At 37.2% G+C, this 20,085-nt stretch overlaps 2 protein-coding genes across 2 annotated transcripts; one reads left to right on the top strand and one right to left on the bottom strand.

Moving 5' to 3' along the window:
* Nucleotides 1-215: 215 nt before the first annotated feature.
* LECT2 (leukocyte cell derived chemotaxin 2) lies at nucleotides 216-8,026 on the top strand. The gene is made up of 5 exons (XM_059061796.1): nucleotides 216-261; nucleotides 1,728-1,824; nucleotides 3,113-3,121; nucleotides 3,533-3,669; nucleotides 7,860-8,026. Exons 1-5 carry the CDS (start codon nucleotides 216-218, stop codon nucleotides 8,024-8,026), a joined length of 456 nt encoding a protein of 151 aa, XP_058917779.1.
* A 5,522-nt stretch (nucleotides 8,027-13,548) lies between these two features.
* LOC131754888 (F-box/LRR-repeat protein 21-like) lies at nucleotides 13,549-18,906 on the bottom strand. Its single transcript, XM_059060951.1, is given in 5 exon segments — nucleotides 13,549-14,192; nucleotides 14,539-14,692; nucleotides 14,694-14,711; nucleotides 17,696-17,818; nucleotides 18,541-18,906. Coding segments are annotated over 5 exon segments (1,305 nt in total).
* Between the last annotated feature and the right edge of the window lie 1,179 nt (nucleotides 18,907-20,085).

Below are 20,085 nucleotides of genomic sequence, written 5' to 3'. Positions count from 1 at the left end.
AGCCAAACAGCTATCCATGGAATATTAGAATCTGATTCCCCCTGTCCTCATATTTGTTTTGTGTGTCTCATACCAAATTAAAGATATGAGAGATGCAGCATTCTAAGGCTAAATAGCTAGAAAATACTAATTCAAACTTGAGTATTCTTCAAAGAGAGCGTAGGGGCAATCCTAAGTATCAGAGGAAAAAGCATCCTAAGGGAGACCAAAGCCAAATGTTTTCCACAGGAGTCCTCCTTCTGGCTGTTTTTATTTCACCTGGTAAGTCAAAATTACAATTTTACAATCTTGGCTGACTTTTGAAAACTGATTTCAAGGATAGATTTAAAAGTCATTAAGATCACAATCACAACAGAAACTTGTCTATTTGGTTATTAAAAGTGGAACAGGAAGGATACACGGGGGAGAGGGGTGGTCCTCAATGATTTCTAACTGAATGTTCTGTTTCTTTAATGAGAGAAATAGAAAAGTCTTTCCATCTTAGTCTAGGACTTAATCGGAACAAAATTAGAAAATAAAAAGTTTGTATAAGAATCTGACTTATAAAACTCCTGATACAGAGACTAGTATGGATTAGGACAAGGTGAACTGCCACAGCAGAAGAGAAAATGAATAAATTAATAAACTGTCTAATATATGTCTCAATTCTGAAGGATAAATATTAGTTGCCAAAGAGATTTGAAGCTTGGCTCCAAGGTGTAAGACTTATGAAACCCACCTTTTAGAGGTATATTCAAGAATATGCTTAATGGCCATATTCTGTAGCTTCTCTTCATAGCACATATATTGATGAATAGCAAAATATCTTTAAATAAAATCAACAAGCAAACTAGCAGATTCTTGCTTTTGCTTCTGTTTTTGTTAGTCTGTCCTGAAGTAAAAGGACGAGTTTCTTAATGCATCTGTGAATGTTAACAATTGGAAATCCAGGAAATTTAATTCAAATGAACATTTATCAAGTGCCTACTCTATTCAAGAGAAGTTGCACTAAAAACAAAGTTTGCACAAAATACACAAAGAGAGCCAGCACCCTCCTCCATGTTTTACTGCTTCATAATTTTTCAAATAATTGTTTTACTCCCTTCCCCACTTTCTCTTCTCATTCCACTCTAGGCCAAATTAGTTTGACATGTTCTTATTTTTAAGACTCTCCTCTTCCATGTTTGCAAATATGAAAGAGATATTATTATTAATAATTATAAATAATAATAAATACTATTTCGTGTTAAATAAACTTTGGTAGTGCAGAGTTTGCTTCTGCTTTAATTCAAACATTTTCTTGGATTTCATTATGAAGACTAGCAATAAAGAACATTTCAAAGTTACTTTAGAATTTCTAGAATTATTTGTTTGAGCCACGCTGTTTATTTTGCTTAACCTAAACATAGTGGTCCCCATACCAAGTCATGAGCAAAAAAAAATTTGAAAAGTGCAATCTATACCATTGTTTAATGAATAATCTGAAACGAACTATAATGATAAAGGTAAATGCTTATAAAGAAACACACAAATACTCTACATGTCATAAAACAGACTTCTGTGACCAGGGGAAAAGCCCATTTTATAGCTGAATCGGGAGTTAAAGGAAGACCACCCCTTAAACTACAGAAAAATTAGAGAGAAAGTATAGTGAAAACAGAATTTTTCAATCTACTGGGAGACACAAGGAGAGTAGAGATTGGGAATATACGGTCAGGAAATGTGCTTCTCCTGTTTCTCCTTTTTAGCACTGGCTGGGCCATGGGCTACTGTATGTGCTGGCAAGTCTTCCAATGAGATCAGGACATGTGACAGCCATGGTTGTGGCCAGTACACGGCTCAAAGGTAACAGGGTTTCACACATAACCATATCCTCTTTTGGCTCTTAACCTCTTTGCTTAGTGTCCTTGCCTGAGGTTTCTTCAAGTGCTCACCATCCTCTCCCTTCCAACAGCAGGAAAATAAAGAGATGTAACCAGTTACATTACCATGTTTGGGGCAACTTCCAAGAACAGGGCGTCAACTCTGGGCTCTGAATTAGGAACAGAGCATTGAACAAGGGCAAGAGAGAGGAGAGCAGTGTTTTCTCTCAATGTTTTCACACGTTGACTCATCTCACTTGGCTTTTCCAAGGTGAAAGCCAAACATTACTGTACCATTTTAGAGATGAGGAACTTGAACTGGGGCACCAAAGGGTTAAGGGACTTGCCAAACACAGTTGGAGGTGGTGAAGGCTGAACTAGAATCCAGGCTTTTGGATCCTCTTCCCATCAAACCATGGTGTTACGGACCCAGGCTCTGGGAGGTGAACACCAGAGGCTGGCCCTAAGCAGGCAATCTCTTCCAGACAGTGAGAGACACACCTGTGAACTTTCAACAGTGCACAGTACTACCTTGGGGGTGCCACTTTCTGATGAAATAGCCATGTGTCCAACTGTATCACTGATCTCCATCCTAATCACAGAACAACTCTCACTCACACAGATACTACTTACAAAGCAACCTCACATACCTGGAATAGGGCTAAGAGACAGGACATAGGGGAAAGTGGCCTCTGAATTGCCAAAATTAAGACTCAATTAGTTCATACCCTAAACTTTATGCACTTGACTCATACAATAACTTACTGGCTCCTCACCTGGAATCTGCTCAATGTTGCTTTATACATAATGCTAACAATCCTAGTGAATCTGACTTTCAGGTAGACTATTAGAAGGGAGAAGAGGATGGTGGAGAACTGGCATAGTGTCAACAGTGAAGACTGTTGGAGATGACAAGAAATCTCACAACCTGGGATCATTTTGTGTTTGTGCTCCACACACTTTAATAAATGCAGGAGGTGACACTCACTATATTAAAACCATACACAATAAATGATGTTTATAATGACTTATGGATCACTGGGAGAAAAATAAGACTAGGGTAACATATGATTCTTTTATAATAGGTTCCCATAAAAAGTCATCCCTTGGGCTTCCCTGGTGGCACAGTGGTTGAGAGTCTGCCTGCCGATGCAGGGGACACGGGTTCGTGCCCCGGTCCGGGAAGATCCCACATGCCGTGGAGTGGCTGGGCCTGTGAGCCATGGCCGCTGAGCCTGCGCGTCCGGAGCCTGCGCTCCGCAACGGGAGAGGCCACAACAGTGAGAGGCCCGCGTACCGCAAAAAAAAAAAAAAAAAAAAAAAAGTCATCTCTTTTCTTAGTGGTCTTGCAGGGGTCAAGATTCAGGTATCTATAAAATTTACTTACACAGATTGTCTCATTTCCCCAAAATGCCATATAATAATAACGGCTAACATTTTTAAAAGCTTCCTGTGTTTAACTATCTTAAATGTTTTAACCTTTATAGCATGGTTATTACAACCCGCAGAGAAGGAGGTGAAAAATGGGTAAACAGAGTGAGGAAACCAGGGACATTCCAACACGTTCCAGCAACTTCAACTTTTGATATCCTGGTCTGGGAACAGTGGGCTAACACCATGTTCCTGGACAATAAAATTCCCAGGGCAGTTCCTCAGTCTGTTCATTCTTATTTACATCCTGGAAATCACAGGCTTCACCGGGGTGTGGATGTCTTGTGCTCGGACGGATCTACCGTGTATGCACCTTTCACCGGAATGATTGTGGGCCAGGAGAAACCTTATAAAAACAGAAATGCCATCAATAATGGTGTTCGGATCTCTGGAAGAGGTAAGGGGTGGTGTATATACCTGGAGCACATACTGGAGATGTTTGATGCTTATTTATTTAATGTGTATTCTATACAAAGATGTTTCATTCTCCCTTCAAAGTGACAAAACCTAGGACCTGAAGGACAAGGGAACCAACCTAAAAGAGCCCATGCATTTTCAAAGATGTTCCACCACTTTCCCTGAAGTCATCTTCTTCATGCACACACTCCCCACCTAACTCTATAGTTGACTGAAAGGCTTTCTTCCTGAGGCCCATGTGGCTTTGCTTAACAATCTACAAGCAAAATCACTTTCAGCATTACAGTATTAACTGTAATGAATAGACTCTTTCATTCACCAAAATCCCACAATTCGAAAATGTTGGCATTTCTGCAAGAGCTGATGTGAACTATTTTCAAATGCTCTATGTTCTAGGTAAAGCTGGGTCTCCTGGTACTCCAGGTACTGGGCTTATTGTTTGGTTGTTTTAATTCTATTGACGTAGAACATACACACAGCAAAGTGCACAAAGCAAAAATGGCCAGCTCCGTGAATTGTCACAAAGTGAGCACAGCTGTGTAGCTTGTTGGTTACACCAGATCAAGAAAAAGAATATCAGCAGCAGTCCAAAGACCCCTTGTGCTACCTTTTAGTCATAATTCCCAGCAAGGGTGATAACTATCCCACCACATATTAGTTTTGCCTGTGTCTGAAAATGGTTTAAATAGAATTAAACAGCATGCAATCTTTTGAGTGGGGCTTCTTTTACTCCACGTAAGGTCTGTGAGATTCATTCATGTTTTTGCATGTAGTTTAAGTCCCTTCATCCTTATTGATGTAGAGCATTCCATTGTATGCATATATCTTCACCTATTTAATCATTCTTCTCTAAACGGACATCTGGGCAGTATCCAGTTTTAGGCGATTATGAAAATGCTATGAACTTTCTGTACATTTCTTTTCATGAACATAAACAAGCATTCCTGTTGGGAGTGGATCCGGAGGACACTCCTCTCACTAAGGCTGTGATAAACACTTTGTGAGGGAGCCCACATCCTTGAGGAGCTATCTATCTGGTGGCTATCCTCTCTAGGCCTGAAATGACAAGAGGAACTACTGCCATGGAATGGAGTCCACTCAGCAGCCAAGGCTGGCATGGTTATCCAACAGGGAGCAGAGCTGAAGCAGTAATCAGATACATCAGAAGCAGAGACCTGTGGCATTGTCTAGTTAATCACGGTGACCCAGAACTGAATACATGGGCAGCCTACTAAAGCCTTATTTGTATAAATGGAAACACTCTAGGTCTGATGAACAGAATTCTGACTTCAGTCATGACAATACTGGGTCTCAAAACCTTCCTCCCAACACCATCAACCAATTCCCAGACTTGAGCCAGTTCACAGTCCCAGAGCCCCTTGAATGAAAGGGAGGCTGAGTCCTTCTGAGGAAGGGCCCTATTACAATGCCAAAAATTTGCGCTGTAACCCTTACTTCTAGCCATCCCCAAAAGGACCTGCAGCCTTTAACAGGACGATTGTATACTGGGGAAGAAGACACTCGCTCAAAACTGACAGTAATTCCTGAAGACCCAAAAAGCCGCTGTGGTCCATCAATCAGACTAGGGGCTTCTTGGGTCAGGTGATCAACATAGTTTTTTCCTAGGGTCCATCTTACAGTTGACCTAGTGCATCCACATATCCACCCTGTGGTAATTTCGCCGGTACCAGAATGCATAACTGGAATCAATATACTCAGCAACTGGCAGAACGCTCGAGGAGTGGAGTTGCTGGGTTACTTGGTATATGTATCTGCAGTGCTAGCAGGTACTGCCACCCAGTTTCCCAAAGCAGTGTTACCAATTCACAGCCCCAACAGGAGTGTATGAAAGTTCCAGTTGCTCCATACACAATACTCGGTGTTATCTAGCTACCTTCCTCATTTCAGCCATTCTGATGAGTATGTAATGGTATCTCACTTAAATTTAATTTGCATTTCCATGATGGCTAATGATATTGAGCCCCTTCTCATATTTACTGATAACATGGATATTGTCTTTCACAAAGTGCCTATTTTGCCCTGGCTTTTCTGCCTTTTTCTTATTGGTATGTGGGAGCTTTTTGTGTCTTTTGGATATGAGTCCTTTGTCCAATATATGTATTATAAATATCTTCTCCCACTTTATGGGTTCCTTTTCACTTTTCTAATGTTTTTTAATAAATGAAAATTCTTATTTTTAATGCAGTCCAATTTAGTAATATTTTCCTTTACTGTTAACACATTATTACCTGTTTAAGACACATTTGCCCACCCTAGTCATAAAGGTATTGTCCCTATGTTTCTGTGTACAAGCTTTATGGCTTTATCATTCATACTTAGATTTATAATCCATCTGGAATTGGTTTTTGTGTAAGGAATGAGATAGGGATCAAAATTTTCCCCCATATTGACATCTGATGCAGTACCATTAACTTGCCAAGACTATTTTTTCCTTACCACACTGAAGTATCTCTTGTCATAGATCAGGGTTTGAATATACATAGGTCTGTTGATGGTCTTTCTATTGTGTTTCACTGGCCAGTTTGTCAATCTTCCACAAATACTGCACTGTCTTAATTACCATAGCTTTAAAATACATCTTGATATAAATAGTATAAATCTTCCAACTTTGATCTTCTTTCAGATTGTCTTGGCATTTCTTGGGTTATTTGCATTACCAAATAAATTACAGAATCTGTTTGTCGATGTCCACCAAAAATCTTGCTGGGACTTTGGGTGTGCATTCATCATACAGGATCAAACTGAGAAGAACTGATATCTTAAAAGTAATGGAAGTCATCCAATCAATGAACTTGTTAAATCTTCCATTTATTTAGATCTTCTTACACTGTTGGATTAGTAGTTTAATTAGAGTCGTATTATTATCAATGTAGAGGTCTTGCACATATTTTTGTTTAATATATGTAAATAAAATGCACCTTATTAATTTTGCTTAGATCTTCTATAGCAGTACTGTCCAACAGAAGTATAATAAAAGCCACATATGCAATCTTTACTTTTCAGTAATCACATTAAGTAAAAAGACACAGTGAAATTAATTTTAACAACATATTTAACTTAATACCCCCAAATTATTATTTCAAAATGCAATTAATATATAAATTAGTAATATTTCACTTTTGGGGGAGTACTGTCTTCAAAATCCAGTGTGTATCTTATACTTAAAGCACATCTAATTCAGATTAGCTATTTCAAGCACTGACTAGCCACATTTGGGTAGCAACTACTGTGTTGGACAGGACAATTCTATAGCCTTACTTATGTTTTCTGTCCACTTGACCTGTTTTCACTGATACAAGTGTGTTGAAGTCTTCTGTCACTGCTGTTTCTATCTATTTATCCTTGTACCTCCTGTATTCTCTCCTTTATATAGATGGTTTCTGTGTTATTTAGTGCATGGATAATTATATCTTCATTGGATTTAGCATTATACATTGTCCTCCTTTGTCTTGTTTCAATGCTTTTTGACCTGAATTTCACTCTCTGGTAACAGGATCATAATCCTTGCTTTCCTTTTTCCTTCCATTTACATAGCAAATCTTTTCCAGTCCTGAATTTTTAGCCTTTTTCAATTATTGTTTTATTGTACACAGCATAGAATTGCATTTTGCTTTCCAAGCCAATAGGAAAATCTTTTTACTATATGAATTAACATTTATAGATACAACTCATATATTTGGTCCAAACACTGTCAATATTTTATGTTGTAATTATGGTATTACAATGGTATTATCTCTATTTCTCTATTTGATGGGTGTTCTTTGTTTTAAATTTTTCTTTTGATATTTAAAAAGATTTGTATTCTTGTGCCTGTTATTTCCATTTTTCTTTGTCTTTAAAGTCTAATAGTTTTATTGGAATCTGTCTTGGAGTTGACATTGTTCTGGGTCAATTTTCTCAGTTACCTGGTGTTTTTCTGCTATTCTTCAATGCCTTTTAAAATACTCATCTGAGTCTATTCTTCCTTTGGCATCTTGTAATTTTAATCTTCATTTCTGATACGATTTTGTCATTTTCTTCTACTCCCTCATTGAGTTTAATCAACCTTCTTTTCTTTTTGTCTTTTTTAATTCATTTTTTTTTACAATTTCTGATTTAAGGGTACTAAAACCCACATAATGAATAATTTTACTACTTCTTTTCTTTTAGGTTTCTGTATTAAAATGTTCTACATTAAGCCAATTAAATATAAAGGTTCTATCAAGAAGGGAGAAAAGCTGGGCACTCTATTGCCCTTGCAGAAAGTTTATCCTGGCATACAATCTCATGTACACATTGAAAACTGTGACCTGAGTGATCCTACTGTGTACCTATAAATGGAAGACAAATAACCAGATCTTCTAAAGAGAGAGCCATCTTCTTAAAACCTGGTTTCATATTCTGCTTTTCAAGAAACCTGTGTTCAAATACAAACTTGATGAATGCAAGAAAGAAAAAAGCATGTTAATTTCAACTCATTGCCACGTTGATGTTTTGAGGGTCAATTAATCTCTCAGGTCTGATCTGTAATCTATGGGATCTGGGGTGTGTTTTCTCTCAAAGATTTCTCAGTCCTGAATACATAAGATAAATAAACATATGAATTCAAACTGGTCCCGACGGCATCTTTGACACTTCTAAAACTAGCTCTCTGCTTAAAAATAAGAAAAAGCCTGAAATGTTTTTAGGGTACAAGAATAGAATGTTGTACAATGCTAGACACATAAAACTGATAAATGTTAGGCGAATAAACTGGAGGCTTCTTTTGAGTTAAGACAGTAAAGAATTTCAGCAGGGCTTCCCTGGTGGCACAGTGGTTGGGAGTCTGCCTGCCAATGCAGGGGACACGGGTTCGTGCCCCGGTCTGGGAAGATCCCACATGCCGCGGAGCGGCTGGGCCCGTGAGCCACGGCCGCTAAGTCTGCGCGTCCGTAGCCTGTGCTCTGCAACGGGAGAGGCCACAGCAGTGAGAGGCCCGCATACCACGGGAAAAAAAAAAAAAAAAAAGAATTTCAGCAATAGTCTTAGGTTTGTCAAAGTACTTGGAGGGTGAGGGGTTTCCACGGATAAGACAGAGTCTGCTGGTCTTTATATCCACATTCCCATGCTCTATCTAAGCAGTTGATCTTCCAGGTAATGAATGACAGCAGTCCAAGGTAATATGGAATATTCTAGATTTCAGAAAGATTGCATTACAGAGAGTACTAGAAAGAGAAAGAGGTCTATCCTAACCTGAAGTATCTCATGGAACCAAGTCAGTCAACCTCATCTAGCCATATGCCTACTGATTCTTACACATCATTGTATATCCTTATTATTCTTTCCTGGCTATGCTGACAACAGGTACAAAGGAGAAATAAAACCATATGAATGTTTAAAGGACCAGAAATAATATGGCTCTGTAGATTTTAGGCAGTCAGTAAGAAATGAGTAAGGTGAATTCATCATTCTGGAAACTTTCTTCATGAATTTTTGCTTAAACTCTTTGGAATGTAGAAAACTCCAGTAGAATGACTCCATTCCTAGTGTAGATATGCTATAGGAAATGCAGGCAATTGAACTTTTTTACTGGAGAGAAGTGGCTGCATTTGTATACTAGGACATACATATAAGAATGTTCATGAATCACTATTTGTCATTGCAAAACCTGGAACAACTCAAACGCTCATCAATAGGAAGATGGACAAACTGTGTTATAGATGGAATATTATACCACAGTGAACCTCAGCTAAACATAATAGATGAATCACAGCAATATAATTCTGAGTTTAAAAAAAAAAAAGCCCAAAGGATCACATATAGCATGATACTCTTTTTATAAAGTCAAAACAATTAAAGCCAAAATGTAATTTTTAGGAACACATATACATATGTGATAAAAATATATAAAAAGGAAATCAAGCAAATAATGAACACTAGTTATTCTCAGGACTGGATAGGGAATGACCACACAAAAATTTAAGTTACTATCAATGCTGTAGTTTTATGGTTGGGAGGTGATTTCATAAGTATTTATTATTATGAAGAAGATGTTATGGAGGCAACAGGACTTACAGGTGGGTGTCCAGGAAGAAGAAAGAGTCAGTGATGGCTCTCAGACAATTTAGAGTCTATACAACACAAATAGTACTTTCTCATATCCAGTTAGATACTATTCTCTACTGTGTCATAACATCTTATACAAGGCTAGCAAATTAAGACTTTAATTTTTGGTTAAAAAGAAGAAAACTGTAACACCAGCACTGTCTGGTTTGATCATCTACCTTACTCATCTCCTTAGTGCCAAATAACTTTAGATTGTTTCCAAAGATTACATTTGTTTTCAAAGGACAAAGTGTGTGTTCCCATTGAGATCACAAAAACAGGAAATAGCATACAGATTTCAAAGGCAATTTTAAAAGGAGCTCTAACATGTTTGAACAATGAAATATATGCTTAGCCTTCTAAATAATCAACCTTCTGAAGTGACTGTTTTAAAAACCAGACTCATTACCTGGAACGGAGAGCTTCTCCAAGGTAGAGTGAGAACACTGCCTTGCTGCCTAGCTTTCCACAAGCACTCTCATTATCTGTTGAATGGAAATGCAAACTTTAGACTAAAGGACTTCTTCCCTAGGAATCACTAGAATACAGTGCCCTCTGGTGCATTATATCAGAGGTTTTTTGTTTGTTTGTTTTTTGTTTTAATTTCCTTTTCCTTTAGGTTTGAGTGTTAAAGTATTGTAAAGGTTCAAATGACAGAGAAGTAACAGCCCTGAGTAACTTAATTTCCTTTACTGAAGGTGCTTATAGTATATACTTAAAATTTTGGTGTCAGATATTAGCTTAAATGACTATAAAATCCGTTTTTATTTAGAAAATGTTTTGAGTTTTCTGAAAGAAAGTAATTTAATGTAAGAATAAGATAAGTGGCCAATTTAAGAGGCCAAGGCTAGAGAGGGAAGAATTATTACATCCTTGTGACAACATTTATCACACTTAGTGCATATTAACAACAATACATATAACTTTAAAATCTGCCTATCTCCCCAATATTTAGTAAAATACAAATGAGGCAAGCAAGGTTTATAAGGAAGGAAAAAAAACAAAGAGAATCCTATTTTTGTCTCTTCAACATAACCTACAACAGAACCTTTTCTCCCATTTCTCCAATTACAATTTGCCCACAAAATTATCCTAACTTTTCCAGAACCCTCTAATACATGCAAAAAAAAAAATTTTAAAGAACAAGTTTGCTTACAGAACTAAAATATTTTTCAAAGGCTAATGCTTGAAATCCATCTAATATTGAACTCACTCATTTACCTAGAAACCTCTATTCTTAGGTAAGCAGTACTTTTCATGGACTTCCAAAGTAGTGGCGACATTTTCATTCAACGGAGCAAAAAAATACTCTATTTCATCTTGTTTTTGGCTATCCTAAAAGCTTTGCTCTTCAATTTATCAAAAGTAAGCCAGAGCAACCAGGGTCATTTAACTGAGCTGATCAATTTTACTCTGAGTTTTGTTCTAAGAGTCACTATAGCACTTAGCTAACTAGGTTTCAATACTGGGCCACTAAAGACCACTATTTAGAGCAGCAACTGCTCATTCAATGCAAAAGAGGCCACTGGTACTCATTCTCCCTCTATGCTAGTGGGCTCACCTCCCTTCTCTAGCCCCTCTCTGTTTTGCTTTTTTATCCTCTAGTGCAAACACCACTGGCATTCTATTACCTCACCATTCAGGTAGATACTTAAAGTAACACCAGGTGAGACTGGAGGTTCATCTCTGCAGTGTTTCCACCACTACTCTGATCTCTAATCAGACTGACCTCTCCATCTCACGCCGTTTCCTTTATGGTTGTTTGTCCTGTGGTTCTAATCAGACTTTAAGTTCCCTATAATATTCTGCTTCTGCACTCTCCTGAAATCTCAAAGTATAAATTACATGATCTGCAATAGTAATAACTATCTTTAAGAAATGGGTTTTATTTTTGAACCAGAAATATCAGTCCCACAAGCATTTACTGAGTGTGTTCTGAGACTTTCAAACACAAAGGTGAGTGAAATGCCTGTTCTCAGAGTCACAGTAACAAAGACCGTGGTACAGTGGTGAGAGTGTATACACAAGGACAGTCTCTAAATAAAGGGATATGAACTGTGCTACTTTTTAAAATCATCATTTAGAAATAACAATATATTTTAATTCCTTAATAGATGAGAATATTTAAAATTTTTTTCCTATAAAAATATTCAAAACTGGAAAATATGAACTTATTTCATTTTTTTTTTTTTTAGTTTAATTGATTTCTTAGAAATTTAAGGTATTGGAGAGAGGACTTAGAGGAAGAAGTCTGAAAAAGAAAGTACTTATGGGGCTTCCCTGGTGGCGCAGTGATTGAGAGTCCGCCTGCCGATGCAGGGGACACGGGTTCGTGCCCCGGTCCGGGAGGATCCCACATGCCGCGGAGCGGCTGGGCCCGTGAGCCATGGCTGCTGAGCCTGCACGTCTGTAGCCTGTGCTCCGCAATGGGAGAGGCCACAACAGTGAGAGGCCCGAATACCGCAAAAAAAAAAAAAAAAAAGAAAGTACTTATATAAAACTTGCTGAATGCCTACTATGTGCTAATAAACACTATGCTAGATGCGGGGGATACAACAGAGAGTAAAACCCAACCTTGATCTTGCAACTATGGAGCTTACAACTATGGAGCTTGCAACTATGGAGCTTATTATCTGGTTGAAGCAGATAATAATCATACAAGTGAAGAGCAAGTTACAATGGGGATAAGCGCCACAAAGGGAAATCACAGAACACTGAGACTCACGGAGGCTTCCCTGAGGAAATGACATCTAAAGGAAAGAGGGAACAAAAAGAATAATTGAAGTAGAAAGAATATGCACAAATGCACTCTGACTAGAGGGTTCATGGCAGTCTAAAGGAACTGAAAGAGAATGGGAGCAGAAGGGCAAAGGGCACTTGGTAGGAGAAAACAAGGTCAAAGAAGCAGGGAGAAGCCAGACCTTGTAGGGTCTTGTGGGTCATTTTAAGGATATATGTTCACCTTAAAGGCAACAAATACACAGCCGTTAAAGAGTTTTAGCTGTGTTACTAATTAAATTCTAAGGTCACTTCTGCAAAGGTTCTGGCATAGTGTCAGATACACAATAAATATATTCAGTAAATGCTAATTCCCTCCCAAGCACCCTCTGAAAATTTTACCTTTTTATCTCAGTAGTGTATTTAATCAATTAGCAATCACAGTATCTTTAGAAAATGAATTAGCATTATTTAATTTTAGTGTAATGCCCATTTTCTCCCAAGTTAATATAATAAGGTAGAATTCAAAGTGCACTGAAAATTAGAAGTTATTTATTGACTCATAATATGATCTTATATAGTGCTAAAAATTGAGTACAATTAAGCCAGCCTCTGTATCTATATTCTGATTGTACTCTTAGTTTTAAATACTACATATTTTGTAAAATATATCAATACCAAGATGAAACAAAAATGATTAACAATATAAAGTTGTAAATGACATAATTTAAGGGATCCAAAGCTCAATATTATAAATGTATTTAGCAAGCCAAAACGTACCTTCAAGGAAGGCTGAGGAACTTATCTAGAAACCAACTGTTTCTATCAACTATCTAATACACAATACAGTGTCTGTGCCCTATATATGGTTTCTGCCTATTCAAATTTCTCTTATTTTCTCAAATGTTTCTTCTGTAATCCATTAAGACAGTTTGCAAACAATAAAATATTTTACCTAAGACATTTCAGCAATGCATCTTAAAATTTACATTTGCAGAGACAGAAAGAAGCTAATCTTATAGATTAAAAAAAAAAGTTAAGAATCTTTGGTAATCAATTACCAGAGAGGCATGACATCAGGGAACCACACTCTTCCCAGGTATTTGGAGACTTCAGCATGAATTTCATCTAGGCTATAATCATCGTCAGGGATCAAAACTTCCTCCATGATAGAGAGCTGGGTTAGCCTTGTCCCACATAGTCTCACAAACTCAATGAATGCTCTGCAGCTAACTTCACATTCACTGAGGCCCAAGGCTGTTAAGTTTTTACAGTGTTCAGCAATACAAATAAGTTCATCATCAAGAGCCTGAAGACCATTAGCACATACTACTAACTCTATTAGTCGTGGACAGTTAAGACCTATGCGTCCTAGAATTGCTTTGCTTATGGAACGACCAAAATAAAGGTGAGTAACAGGGGTTTCTTCTTTGAAGAACGTCTCCAATTCCTCTTCATATAAAAAGAAGTACATAACAACATTAACTCCAGGGGAGTGTTTAATGAGTACATCCCAACTTTGTTTTTTAATAGAAAGAAATTTGATTTGTCCAGGATTTTCACTCACAACATCTATTCGAAGATGCTCAAGGTTAACATGGGTCTCACTTGAAAGTGCCAGGAGAAGTTCATCACTTAGCATGTAATAATTTAATGCCAGTTCTCTAAGACCTTGACAATGGTCAGCTACACAAAGGATTCCTGCAGGAAATGGGGAAAAATCCTTAAACACAAAGAATATGGATACTAATATAACACTTTGTGAACTTAAATTTGATATTATTCATTATTTGTTAAAATAGATGTAATGATTTCTGAGGAGATGGATGCCAAGATATATATAATTATACATGTAATAAAAAATATCCATAACTAAGATACTCCTAGGAGAAGCAATTTAAACTATACATAGCTTGTAACATTAAGAGGTCTTTTGAAAAAAGATTAATGAATTACGTCTCATAAGCATGTAGCTTTCAATAGGAAATTGCATCATTACTACTACTATAATAGAAAACATCATGCAAGCTTCAAAAATATAACCTACCATCAGATGAAACATGAGGACAGCTACTCATTTTGAGGCGTCTTAGAGTATCACTATTATTGGCCACAGGAATCTTCAAAGAAGAATCATCCACTGGTGTGTCTTCAATTTTGATTGATGATAATGATTTTGAGTTGACAAAAACAACTGTTAAGTGCTGAAACAAAATGAGACTAGCATGGCAATAAGAAAAAATTACAAAAACATTATTTAAACACCTACAGCTTCAATTAAGTAATTCATTAAAACTACTTATATCAACGTGCTTACACTAACATAATAAAAGTAATCAACATATTACTATTTTTCACAGCGCCATTAGCCAGTAGAAGACATTTCTATAACAAAGTATAGCTTTATACTTTTACCATTAATAAATGGAATGGTGAGAAAGGAAGAAATTTCAAAGATTTCATAAACACATCTTCCAATTATTTTCAATCTTAAGGATCTGTCTTTCAATATTAAAATGATATAATCATATTTGTTTCCTAGAATAGAGGTTGGCAAGTTATGGTCCACCAGCCAAATCCAGTCCACAGCTTGTTACTGTATGACTCATGAGTTAAGCGTGGTTTTTACATTTTCAAATGGCTGAAAGAAAATTTTTAAGGAGTAATATTTTGTGATATGTGAAAATTATATGAAACTCTTTCAGTGTCCATAATTAAAGTCTGACTGTAATACAGCCATGCTGCCTCATTTATGTAATGCTTCGTCTGCTTTCACACTACAGCGCTAGAGGTGAGCAGAACTATATGACCCACAAAACCTAAAATTGTGCTTTCAGGACCTATTCAACCCCTTAGCCTAAAAGAAATAGAAATCTTATCTGTTTTATTCACTCCTGTATTTCCAGCACCTGAAACAGTATCTGGCACACAGTAAAAGGTCATAATTTATTGTTGATGAATAAATGAATAAATGATGTCATATTCTTCCAAACTTTTTTCTAGCAAATTATCTAAACAAAGATACAGTTTGAAAACGTTCTCTGTTTTGAAGATTGACAAACTAAAGCTTATTTACAGTTTGACTTCAAAATGGATGGAATTTCCAAATTTTCAGATCCAGTATTTTTTGACACAGACAGAAAGTCTGGAAACGAAATCCATGCATGATCATTTTTCCTTTTTCAAAATCAACTTGGATTCTATCAAAGGCTCTATCGTCTCTATCAGAATGACCAAACTGGTTATACATCTTAATTCATTTATAAGAAAACACTGGTTTATACTAATTGTAAACTGATTTACACAAATTTTTAAATGGTGGACAGCTAAACCTCTTTACTAAATTTTATGGTGCCAAAAATTATTAGAGGAATAGAAATAGATCACTCATTTTCCTTAAGAAATATAAGGTTTATGTTCCTTTTAATCAACTCTCACCCAACTCTTTTAGTACTGAAGGACACATTTAAGCATTAGAGTACATATTTCATTACAGTAACAATATATTAGTTTAGTACTTCTTATGCCTAGCAAAATTCTGTATCTTTACATTACTTTCCCTCAGTTTACAAATGAAAAAACTGAGGCTCAGAGAGATCCACAACTTTGCCAGAAGCCACAGAGCTCATTTTGCTGTGGAGGCAGAGCTTGAAATGAAGCCTGCTAATCGCTGGTGCTCCGCTCTGGTGACTGCATCAGCTAACCCAGAAGCTAGCCCTGGAAGCTGATGTGCAACATGAGAGACAGCCCAGAATCTAAGAATTTCAGGATGATCTTATTCCCTACCTCATAAACAAGGAAATAACTATTTAGAAGCAGTAAGTTTTCATCTGGTTACTTAGATTACTTGAATCACCAAAAGACTCATTCTTTTCAGGCTAGCAGAAATGCTTGCTAGAAGAGAGCCATGACCCAGTTAATGAGAAAGGAGATGCTACTATTCCTCTGTCCTCTTCCATAGGAAGGTTTCCATTAGCCAGTTTTACTGACAACCATAGTTTAGTGCTCATTACCTATCAGGCACTATTCTAATTCTGGGTTTATAATGGTAAATAAGCAAAATAGAATCCCTGCCTTCAAGGAGTTGGCTGATGTTTTCTGTCTGAGAAGAGAGTAAACATGTTAAATAAACAAAGTGATTTCAAGCCCTGATGAAGGATATAAAGAAAATAAAATACTGTAATACAGTAGTGAGTAACTAGAGGAGGGGGCGTTGTTTTAGCAAAAGTGGTCAAGGAGGGCCTCCCTGAGGAAATGGCCTTCAAGTTGAAGATTGAATGAAGAGAAGACAGTCATCAGTTTCTGTGGCAGAGACTGCTAGTTGCTTCCTAGGAATCATCCATCCTTTTTTTTTTTTTTTTGGTAATCTGGTTCCAATTTTTAGCTGGGCACATTGCCACCCAGCTAAAAGACGGTCCTAGCCTCCCAGAAATGTGGTGTGGCCACAGAGCTAAGCTGGCTGACAGAAGCACCATGAGGTACTTACGGCTAGTCCTGTGGTGCTTACAGCTTGAAAGAGGAGAGGGCACACCCTTCTCCCCCCATTTCTTCCCTCCAGCTCTCTAGAACAAGGACATGATGGCTGGAACTGACAAAGCCATCTTGGGCAATGAAAATGAAGAAAACACCTTGGAGAGAATGGAGTGCCTAGAAGGGGCGTGGGTTCCAAACAACTTCATACCAGCTATGGACTGTGGCATCTATGGATTTCTTTAGTGTAAGAGAAATAAACCTCAGTCATGTTTTCAAGCCACTGCTGTTTTAGAATTTGTACTGTAAGGACAAATCATCCTATACTGATCATCCTAATCAGTATAGGACATTTAGTTAAACATTATATTGTTCCACCTCCAATGGAGAGACTACAGAATTACAGGAAAGACACCCACTACTGGCCCTACACACACTACATTCAAAGTAACTAAGTAAACTGACACTTGAAAATTCTAAGTATAACATCTAACTTTTATATAAATGACATCTACTGTGAAACAATTACTAAAGTTACAGAATATATCTAAAGAATGAAACCATGCATCAGCTATTTCATCAAAAGTAAGTGCTAGTCAACAGGAAATGGCTTTAAATAATTATTTGAGTGCAAGCAGGGTTATGGTCTTTTTTTAGGAATAGAATTATTTTTGACTAGTTTGACAATATTTAAGAATTTTAGTAGATCTCACAAAAATGTCTAGCATCTTTACCTTTGACACATTCATAAAACTTGGCTTGGCCGTTGAAATCAAGCCCAAAGTCTGGATAGAACAATTTACCAGCTGAGAAAGTATATCACAGGCAGCTTCTGCTGATTCAGTACTACTATCAACCTACAAAGACAATTTAAAATCTTAATTTCCTGAATATAACTTATCAAAAAGTTATTGGCAATGTAATTATTTAACAGAATTCAATTGCAAAACCATACTTATCCCTTCAAGCTATAAAATAAATTAGAATTTTTTCTCTATACACATTATCTCGGATAAAAAATGAAAAATAAAAATGATGACAAATGAATTTTCTAAGCACTTTAAACTTTCGAATCTTATTTACACTTTCAAATTGTATTTATACTTTCAAATACAATTACCTGAATTTTAATAATGGCATCTACATGAAGGAAACTGAAGTTTAAATTATTCAATTATAGCTCAAGTGCTACACCTAAATCTATGCAAGTAACAACAGATAAATAGGAAATAGTTTGGGATTAAAATTCTGCAAAATTCATTGATTGCTTCAATATAATGATCTAGTTATACACAAATGTCAACAAAACCCAAGTCATTTTTTTGTTTGTTTTTTTGTTTTTTGGGTTTTTTTGTGATACACAGGCCTCTCACTGTTGTGGCCTCTCCCATTGCAGAGCGCAGGCTCCGGACGCACAGGCTCTGGGGCCATGGCTCACGGGCAGAGCCGCTCCACGGCATGTGGGATCTTCCCAGACCGAGGCACGAACCCGTGTTCCCTGCATGGGCAGGCGGACTCTCAACTACTGTGCCACCAGGGAAGCCCCCCATTGTTTTTATTTAATATTTATTTTTCTTACCTTAAAGCTGACATACTGGAGATAGGCAGCATGTTTTTTAATGATCTGTTGAATGAGATCAGGATGAGTGGAGTTAAAATATGAAGTAGCTGACTTGTTCAGTTCAACCTCAAACATTCTCCAAAGGTCAGGAATATGAAAAACTTCATTCCATCTCCTACATACAGAAGATGCCCGGGCCCGATCCATTAGAGGAAGATACTGAAAAATGCGTAACACTACATAGTGAGGCAAACTCCCCCAGTCTAGAAGGACAGTGTATGTATGAGTCTGGTTGAGAGAAGAGTAGAATCCAAGTTTAGGCTGTTTCACTGCTGGTGAAGACTGGACAACTTTATTCACAACAGAAAAATTGTTCCTCTTCATTCTGTGAACATTAAACAATGTTAAGTGATCATTTTCCCCACATTTCCATCATATATTTCGTTTTAATTGTATGGAATAACAACATTAGAAAATGAGAAACAGTTTAAGACAATTTTGACAAGAATCTTCCACTTTCATGCGTTGATAGGTACTACTATGCGCTAGGGATACAGAGATAAATAGTAGGGGACCTGCTCTCAAAGATCTATGGTGAAACGGCAAAAAACAGTGATACATGCCAACACTGAAATGGGGACAAGTTGCAATGGAAGATTAAGGGAAGGGCATGTATTTGAGTTTGTATGTGGGAGGGAGTGTGGTTGGGGAGGCTTCCAGGAGGAAAGGTCCAATGAAGCAGTGTAAGTGCCAGGTTTATTCCTCGTCAATGACTGTATTCTCGCTATCACACTGCAACTGTGCTAAGAACTCCCAGGGGGTCTGGGAGCCGGTCAAACATAATTAAAAGCATAGATCTGGGTAAGTCCCAGCTCTGCCATTAACCAACCATGGGATCTTGTCTGAGCAAATTAACTTAAGCCTCAGTTTCCTCATCTGAAAAGCAGGGAGAACTGCAGTACCAATCTCATAAGGTTATTGAGAGGATTAAAGTATCTTAAGTGCCAGGACACAATAAGCGCTCAATATATGCTGCAGTCATTGTTTTTATATTAAATTGTCCAGTGAATCTTCCTGGATAAATTTCATGACATTACTTAAGTTGGAGCACAATTCTAACAAAAAGTCAAATGATCTGTGACAATGTTCAGATGACACCCAGGACACATGAGCTGTAGAGAAGTGGGATATAGCAGGGACAGAAGCTGTGTGACCAGCATACTGCTTGAGGAAAAGATAATCAAAGACAGATTAGATGAAAAACTAAACATCCAAAGCCATATCTTCTGCACCATCACCAGATTCTTCCAGATTGGTGAAATGAATAAACAGACGGCACTTTTAAAAGTTTCAAGTTTTTAATACTTGCAACAGTAGAAATATTGTGTAAATACTACAGATAAAGAATAAAAATTCAAAACTATCTAAAAGGTTAGACAAATCTGTTGGAACCAGCAAGATGAAGATGAACAGAAATAATGAGCAAATGTCCTTTATTTAATCTACTTTTCTAAGGTGGTACACTGAGAAATCAGGTTGCTGCCACCACAGGCACATGGCCTC

The sequence above is a fragment of the Kogia breviceps genome, chromosome 4 (assembly GCF_026419965.1).
Source record: "Kogia breviceps isolate mKogBre1 chromosome 4, mKogBre1 haplotype 1, whole genome shotgun sequence".
Classification (NCBI taxonomy): domain Eukaryota; kingdom Metazoa; phylum Chordata; class Mammalia; order Artiodactyla; family Physeteridae; genus Kogia; species Kogia breviceps.
This window is presented reverse-complemented; position numbering and strand designations above follow the sequence as displayed.

Coding starts and splice junctions, on each gene's coding strand:
- LECT2 (XM_059061796.1), top strand. CDS start 216: ATGTTTTCCACAGGAGTCCTCCTTCTGGCTGTTTTTATTTCACCTG. Junction 262..1,727: donor GGCTGTTTTTATTTCACCTG/GTAAGTCAAAAT, acceptor TCTCCTTTTTAG/CACTGGCTGGGCCATGGGCT. Junction 3,670..7,859: donor TGTTCGGATCTCTGGAAGAG/GTAAGGGGTGGT, acceptor CTTTTCTTTTAG/GTTTCTGTATTAAAATGTTC.